Raw genomic sequence first — 8,358 nt, 5'->3', positions numbered from 1 at the left:
CCTCGGCTGTCCCCCGCCTCAGCTGTCCCCTGCCACTGCTCACCTGTCTTCTCCCCCCCACCTCCCATTTGCCTGTGCTCCTGATCATTTGTGTCTCATGCAGGAAGAGGAAGCAAGTTTTGCTCCCTGATCAACTGGTATGCAAGAGGGTATGGAAAGAGGATACAGAGACGTGGCTCAGTGAGCCTGGCCTGGCTGTGCTTCGGGTTTGGACTCAGCCAGAACCAGGGACCCAGCCCGCAGCGTGGAGTGAGGTAAAGCAGGGAGTCCCCGGCAGTGCAGGGCCTTTCCCGGTTTCCTGGTCATCTTGCTCTCCTATCGTCATGATCATCTGGACAGGAGGCCTGTTCTTTAACCACTAACACTCGCACTGGGTGGCCTTACCAATCCTGGTCTCTGTGGGAGGGGGCTCTGTGGGAGGCCCCCCCCACACACAGTGCATTCTCCAAGCAAAAACCACTCCCTCGGGGAGAGCAGGCCTCTACCTCTGCTCTGGCAGCAGATCTTCCCATCCTAGAAAGAACTAATAAATCACTGGACCCAGGCTTGAGATGGAACGCCAAATACTCGAGTACAAACCAGCAAACACCTCCAGCGGAGCCCTCCCCATTCACTCCTGCAGCTCCAGGGTGGGGGTAGGATGGGATGGGTCTATTAGGTCCCCCACAAGAGGGGGAAGACTCTGAGGGCTCCTTTTCAAATCATAGCAGTGACAGATGGTGTGGGCTCACACCAGGGGCCGCTAGCACGCACGGCCCACGGCCGGCGAGGGAGAGCCTGTCCTGCACCCCTGAGGCTACGCCCCAGTGTGTGAGGGGCAGGACCCCCTCCCCTGCACTCAGGTGAGCAGCAGCTCAGAAGCCCCCTCTCTCAATACCCCCCCCCAGTGTTGCACTCTCGCTTCCAAAGTAACACCATCAAAAAAATCATCTGAAGGGTTTATCTCTTAAAGATGTCCATTCAGAAATGTAGCTCCAGGCGCTGCCAGCTCTCTAAACCCATTAAAGCCCCTTCCTTCCCAGCTCCCAGCTGAAAGCGGCGTCTATTTACACAGTGGAAGGTATCTGGCTCAAGTTAGGGTGTTTTCCTCCTCGTGAGAGACATGGCTGGTTGGGCCAGATGCCAGACCAGTCTCCTAGCTGCTTTCCCAGAGGGGTGAGGCAAAGCCACCCCCCAGACCACCGCACCCGTGCTGCTCGGGCCTCTCTATGCACTGTGCCCTCTGATCTGCCCTGCAGGAGACAGCATGAGCCCACTTCACCAGGGGAAAAAAAACGGAGGCTCAAAGAGGTGCACCATGCACCCCAAACCACACAGGAGGACACAGGAGCGCCTGAGGCTGACGTAACATCCACTCGGTCCCGGCCTCCGCGGTGACACCTTCCCCCCCCCCCCCGCAGTGACACCCCCCCCTCCGCAGTGACACCCCCCCCCCAGCCAGGAGCGGCCCCGTACCTCTCTGCTTCCTGCTCCGGGCTCTGCTGTTTGCTCTCGAAGGCGTTGAAGCTGCTCATGTCCACGTAGCCGTCGTTCTCGTTGGCCGTGGACAGGGCTCTGCTCTGGTCCTGGAACAGCTTGGTGAACGTGCCGGCCCTCGCGGGCCTGCGCGGGGGGATCTGGATGTTTTCGTAGTCGGAGTTCATGGCTGGAATGTTCTCGTAGTCAGAAGTGTCGGCGTTGGGGAAGGAAATGGAGCGAGGCTTGGTGAGAGGCAGGGGCAGGAAGGGAGGCCGGGAGCGGTCTTCGAAGGACTCTACCCTGGACACCGTCCGGCTGAAGGGGACCCCTCTCTTCTTGCCATCTCTGTAGAAGATGAGGGAGGACGGGGATTCAGAGGCCCGGAGCTTCCCGGCCCGGGACTTGAGCTGGGGGGAGTTGCTGAGACTTCTCCGGTCCATTTCCAGGATCCTGGCCGGCCCGTGATAGCTGGACTCGGACGAGGACCTGGAGGAGGACAGGTGAAGCTCCCCGTGGCCCTTGCTCTCCGTCTTCTTCCGGAAGGTGAGCGCCAGGAAGCGCTTGAAGGAGGACTTCTTCTTCTTGGCGCCCTTGTCCAGAGAGTCGCTGTCCGTGAGGAGCGAGGGGGAGCTCTTGGTGATGGGCTTCTTGGTGATGCACGCCAGGTCGAAGGGGGGCGGGATGTCGGCCACCGAGGACGGGGTGGAGGTGCCGCTGGACGGAAGGTGGTTTCTCTGGGAGAAGCTTCCAGAAGAGCCGATGACACAGGGCAAAGAGAGGTTGTCCTCCTTCCTCTTGATCCGATGCTCCTCCAGCCCGGGCCCCACGGGCTCTCGGTAGAGGGACAGCGGCAGCTCTCGGCCTTCCACGGAGAATGAGCGTGGGTACAGCGTGAAGGCCCTGGGCTTGGCTGGCAGGGGCACGGCCCGGCCGGCTTCCGGAGGCCTCGACTCGGCCGCCGCCGGCTCCCCGGCCTCCTCCGCCGCTCCCCCTACGCCTGTGGCCGCTGAGCCGCTGTCGGGCCCCATTTCTTCTGGAACGGTCTCTGGGACGTGGCCAGCCACCTTCCCGGAGTGCGGCCGAGGCCTGGCGGCGGCGTTCTTCCTGTCGGTGGGGGCCGGGCTGTCCCCCGCGCCCGTGTCGCCCGCGCCCGGGGCCCCCGCCGCGTCCGCCAGGCACGTCACGTAGGGGTTGCTCAGAGAGCCGTCCGCGGCGTCCTCTTCCTCCAGCATGACCACCCGGGGGCCGGGGGACCCCGGCAGGGCGTCACAGCCGCCACGGAGGGCCCCAGCACCCAGGATGGCGGCCGCGCAGAGCCCCGTGGCAGGCGCCCGGTCCTCTTGCGCAGGCTCGGAAATGGAGTGGCGCTGGCCGCAGAAGGAGGTGCTCTCGGTGGGGAAGAAGGGGTAGGGGCTCCCCGCCGGCGAGGCCGCCACGTCCTCCGCGCTGTCGCTCTCGAAGGGGATGATGTGGCAGCCGTCCTCCGAGGGCTCGTCCTGCCCGGGGGCCTCGGGGCCCTCCTCCAGGCCGGCCGCCGCCGCGTCTCCCGGGCTCTGTTCCTCCTGGTGGGCAGCCGGCTCTCCCTGGTCCCCCGGGGCCCCGCGGCCCCCGCCATCCTCACCGCCTTCCAGGATGCCCAGGGCACCCGCGGGTGTCTCCATCTCCTGGACATCGGCGGCCAGCTCTTCCTCGGGGGGTTCCTCGTCCTGGGGGGGCTCCTCCTCTTCCCCCTCCTCTTCAGGGGGTTCTTCTTCCTGGGGGGGCTCCTCCTTTAGGGGTTCCTCCTCCTCTTTGGGGGTCTCTTCCTGGGGGGTCTCCTCCTTTGGGGGTTCCTCCTCCTGGGGGGCCTCCTCCTCCTTTGGGGGTTCTTCCTCCTGGGGGGGCTCCTCCTCCAGGGTCTCTTCCTCCTCCTCAGGGGGCTCCCCGCAGGCTTCATCCACATCCTGTCCAGCGTCCTGAGTGGACGAGTCAGAATCCACACCTCCCCCGGGTTCCCCAGGCTCTGTGTCCACACAGCCTCCCTCAGCATCCTCCTCCGCCTCCCCGGGGCCTTCGGGAGACTCCGTGTGGATGTGAGTTAGGCTGATGGTGCTCTGAGAGGCCTCCTCTCCCTCCTCCGGGTTGGACGCGCTGCGTCCCTCCTCCTCCTCCTCCTCCTCCTCTTCCTGCGGCTCCTCGGCGCTGTCCTCCCCGCACACGGCGTCCCCCTCCCCGTCCCCGCTCGGCGCCTCTCCAGCAGGGCCGGCGGGGCGCGCTGGGCTGCCCTGGGCTCCCGTCTCCTCCGTGCCACACTCCGGGCCTCCTGCCTCCACGTCCTCATCCTCGTCCCCCGTCACCTCCGCAGGCGCCTGGGCCGCCGGCTCCTCGCCGTCCTCTCCCTCCGGAGCCCCGGGGACCACGGCCAAGTCCTCGTCGGTCTCTGACTCGGAGCCCTCGGCGCGGTGCGCCCCGTCCGGCACCCTGTCCACGCACAGCAGCCTCCCGTTGCTGCATTTGTTCATGTGCATGCCGGCTCTGCCCTCGCCGGGGGCGGCCAGCCTGGGCTTGGGTGCGATGGGGGGCTTCGGTCCCCTGGACATGGAGTGGGGGCTCCCCAGGCGCTCAGGCCTGGGCAAGGCAGAGATCTTGGGGGCGGCTGCTGGCGTGCAAGGGCTGGCAGTTCTGGGCTTGGGAGCAAGTGGAGGTTTGGGTGAATCTAAAGGATGAAAGCGGGGAACAGGAGGGGAGAGTACCATTAGCCATCTGCACTCCCAGGGCCTACCGATGGTGTCTGCGGGGAGCCCCGAGACCGCTCCCCAGATCGTGGCACCACCCCCTCCCGCCCCCACAACCAGAAAAAGCCCTGGGCGGTTCACTGTAAACCAACAGTGGTCTTCCACACCCAGCCCGCCACCGGAGGGGCCACGGCGAGTCCCGAGTGCCCACGCCAGAGGCCACGGCGCGTCCCGAGCGTCCACGCACTGGTGCGTGCAGCAGCTGTGCACAGCGCCGCACGTTCCCCAAGGCTGCGGAGACGCCCGAAACGAGCCACCAAAGGCTGGACAGCCCCAACCCCCCCAGGACCGCCGGCCAGCCCCAACACTGGCAGCGGAGGAGCCCAGAGACACGCGGCGTTGCAGCCGCTCCTACCGCCAGGGAAGAAGACCCTGGGGTGGAACATGCTCTCCACACTAGCCCGGGCTTAAAAAGAGAACCCTTCCTCTCAGCGTGGAGTCACGGAGCCCGTGGAACCTGGCTGATCCCGATTCACGGATCAGCCAGTAATGGAACAGAGCCTCGCAGTCCTCATCTGGAAAACGGGCACGAGGCAAGCACTGCCCCGAGGGAGCTGTAAGGAAGTTATGTTCCTACGGAATGAATTAAAAGTGCTTCTCGGAGGACTTCACACAGGAGCAGCTCCTAACGAGCGACGGCTGCTCGGCCGAGCCTCACCCCACCTGCCGCTGGTCCCCTGGTATTCACCGGTGTTCACCGCAGGAGCTCCAGCTCCCCGCGCCGCGTCAGGGGCTGGCACAGGGCACGGCCTTGTGCCTTGGGGGCGGGGCTCTCATTTCTCATCCTTCACAGGTGGCACTCCACGCCGGCGCCCCGAGACACCAGTGAGGGCCATGAAAAATGAATGTCCGCCTCGCCCCACCCCCACCCCATCCTTCATCCAATCACACTATTGATCTGCGGGACCCGCTCCTCGGGAAAGGTTACTGTGGGTGTCTGAGGCGTGATCGGGCAAGAAAATGCCTCTCCCGCAGGAGCCCATCTGAGTAGTGCGGGGTGACAGCTGCAGCAGGCTGGTGGCAGAAAGGCCCTGTCTGACCAGTCCCTGAAAGCTGGGAACTGAGGCACCACAGATGTAACCAGCATGAGCTCGCCCACAGCAGTGCCTGGGAAGGACCTGGGTTCTGCGTCCTGCCCTGCGCCCCTGCCCCTCTGCCTGCCCACTGACGTGTGCACACAGTTCCTCTACAGTGGAGGCCAACGGCTCTGACTTCCAGTGAGGCAGAGGAGAGGGGAACGCGGAGAAACTCAGGCGGAGAAACAAAGGCCAGCTAGTCAGGTGACAGACTCATAGACAGCTGGGGCTGGGGTTCATTAGTAATGATCATTAGGTGAATAACTGCCTTTAAATTGTTCCCACTCAGCTGGGCACCGGTGGCTCATGCCTGGAATCCCAGCTACTCTAGAAGCCAAGGACTTGAGGATCAAGGTTCAAGGCCGGCCCAGACAGAAAAGTCCTCCAGTAGTCTACTTCTGGTAAATAGTCTAGTTCTGGTAAACAGCATTTGTTGAGTTTCAACACGTATCAAGTTCTCATCTAGCATCCTGGGACACATCAACACATGAAATAAAAATGCTGCCCCATTTCATACGGAAAGCTGGTGAGGGAGAAACAAGACAGACGACACCTCACTGTTAGGTGACAACTTCAAGCACAGTGGCCCTGGGTGGATGTTAGAGCCAAGTTGGAGGAAAGGTGTGAGGGGATTTGCTTGCTCTGCCAGGGAGCCAGCTGGAGGGAGGCGAGCAGCCAGGTTAAGAGCAGGAGCTGAGGCCAGAGGAGCTGGGGAGGCAGAGGTGACGTTGACCTGTGACCTGTGACCTGTGGCAGGAGCAGGGCTGACGGTGGGATGGCAGCAGGGCACAGTCTGCCTGAAGAGCGGGAACAGCGAGGGAGCTGCAGGGAGGCGCTCCCCAGGCTGAACAGTCAGGTTCCCAAGACGAAGGCAGACTGAGGGACTCGCTCAGCTGCACATGGCGCATAATGCAAGAAAAAGCCAAGGCCGTCACCGAGGATCCCGAGAGGGGGAGATGGCACAGGCGGCCGGTGCCGGGGGGGGGGAGGAGTAGGGGAGCCAGGACGTCAGCCAGCCCAGGTCCAGGCGAGCTCCAACCCCACCCCGCGTGGAGAGGTCAGCAGGCATGGGAGGAGAGCGCGGGCAGGTGGCCACAAGGAGATGGGCTGAAGGCGTGGGCTTGGTGAGATCAGCAAGAGAACGGGAGAACAGAGCCCAGAGGCCAGCAAAGAGCACGGAGGTCAGCGGGGGTCAGCGCCGCCCACCACCTCTCCTTCACAGAGGCCAAGGAGGCGATGCTCACACCGAATCTGCGTGGAGAACGCTGGGAACAGGTGGCACTAGCACACACGCTAGAGGAAGGGGCTGGAGATGGAATCTCCAGGAGAAGGAGAATGGAGCACTCCAGGAGGGGGGAGCACTCCAGAAGATGGAGCACCCCAGGAGGAGATGGAGAACTCCAGGAGGAGCTAGAGCATTCCTAGATGAGGGGAGGGAGCACTCTCCAAGGCCATGAGCACTCCAGGAAGAGATGAAGCACTCTAGGAGAAGGGAATGGAGCACTCTAGCAGGAGATGGAGTACTCTAGGAGAAGATGGAGGCACTCCAGGAGGAGGGTAATGGAGCACTCCAGGAGGAGATGGAGCACCCCAGAAGGAGGGGAGGGAGCACTCTGGGAGGACATGAGCACTGCAGGAAGAAGAGATGGAGCACTCCAGGAGACTATGGGGCACTCCAGGAGGAGAGGATGGAGTACCCCAGGAAGAAAGGATGGCACACTCCAAGATGAGGGGAGGGAGCACTGCTGGAGAAGATGGAGCATTCCAGGAGGAGGGAACATCAGGAACGGAAGCACTATGGCAGGTGTCTGAGAGAATGGGGCGCAGCTCCGCTGGTAGAACCGTGCAGTTGGGAGGCAGAGGCCCTGGGTAAATCAGCGCTGAGCTTTACTCTTCTTGTTAAGCTTAACTCCCTCCCTGAATGTAGCTGGGGGCCCTTAGGCCACATAGTTCCTCTGGAACTTTCTCTCCCCTCTCCCTGCAGACCGGATGCTCAGGACCAGGGGCAGTTTGCTCCACCTGGGGATGATTCGCAGGAAGAACACCTTTTCACCACCGGGACAAGAGAAAAGACGCGTTTAGCCGCATCTGGTGATAGAAATCGTCCCGGGCCAGGGCATGGGCGCCAGTCTGCATTTTTCTCTCTGTATTAATTAAATAGCTGTCACTCACACGTCTACGTTCACTGCTCCCCCACCAGCTCTGCAGAAGCTCAATGGAGTCCTGGGGGAGCACTGGACAGGGGGTTGGGAGCTGTCACTGAGTGGAGGTGCAATCTTGAGCAAACCCCCCACTTCTGGGCTCCAACTTTCCCATAAGTAAGAGGGAGACCCCTATCGGTCCATCTGGGTGCCCAGGGTGACCACAATGACAACCTTCTCAGCTGGCCGCTCGTCAGACGTTCTTCACTACCCCAACTGCGTTCCTCACACCCGGCTGGCGGCGCGCTGTGAGCTCTCCACGGAGCTGCAGGCCATATGCCGCCAGCGTAATTATCTTCCAGATTCACTTCCCACTGCATCCTAATTGAACCTTCTGGAATGTCCAGGCCAGGCTCAGTGATTTCTAATTAGGCTGATGCTAAGCGGGTGCAGCGACCCGCAACAGGGCACTTCCCAGAAACACAGCCTGCGGGCGCAGCCCCGCCTGCGGGCGCAGCCCCACGTTGGTTGTGTGGGTTAAATGGAAGCCATGGCACGTTTTCCCCCCACAGATGTATGAGAAGTTTAATAGACGCGGGAATAAAATGAGTAACAAAATCAACTGGCAGACACTTCTTATGCAACGGCAGAGCAGGCTCCCGCGCTGGACTCCGGGATTTGATCCTGGCTCAGTCAGCAACACAAAATCTCCCTATCTCGATTTTCCTGCCCGTAACCTGGGGACAGCAGCAGCCCTTGCCTCCCCAGATTTGTGGGAATGCTGACACCGAGGCAGGCAGCTCCCACAGCACCCGAAGCGGCCGCTAATAGTTATGGGTTGCTTACACTGGACCCTGTTCTCCCCAGCTTTAACAAGCTCACTGTGTTGACTGATCATGACACTCAGTT

General features: G+C 62.2%; 1 protein-coding gene across 1 annotated transcript in view; it reads right to left on the bottom strand.

The window, feature by feature from the left end:
* Positions 1-4,037, bottom strand: part of Fgd5 (FYVE, RhoGEF and PH domain containing 5) — a 50,080-nt gene extending 46,043 nt beyond the window's left edge. The window contains exon 1 of the mRNA XM_013010331.1: positions 1,456-4,037. Within this exon, the coding sequence (XP_012865785.1) occupies positions 1,456-4,037 (2,582 nt within the window). The remainder of the gene's footprint in view (positions 1-1,455) is intronic.
* Positions 4,038-8,358: the final 4,321 nt, after the last annotated feature.

This window comes from Dipodomys ordii, unplaced genomic scaffold (assembly GCF_000151885.1).
Source record: "Dipodomys ordii isolate 6190 unplaced genomic scaffold, Dord_2.0 Scaffold12, whole genome shotgun sequence".
NCBI classification, from domain to species: domain Eukaryota; kingdom Metazoa; phylum Chordata; class Mammalia; order Rodentia; family Heteromyidae; genus Dipodomys; species Dipodomys ordii.
This window is presented reverse-complemented; position numbering and strand designations above follow the sequence as displayed.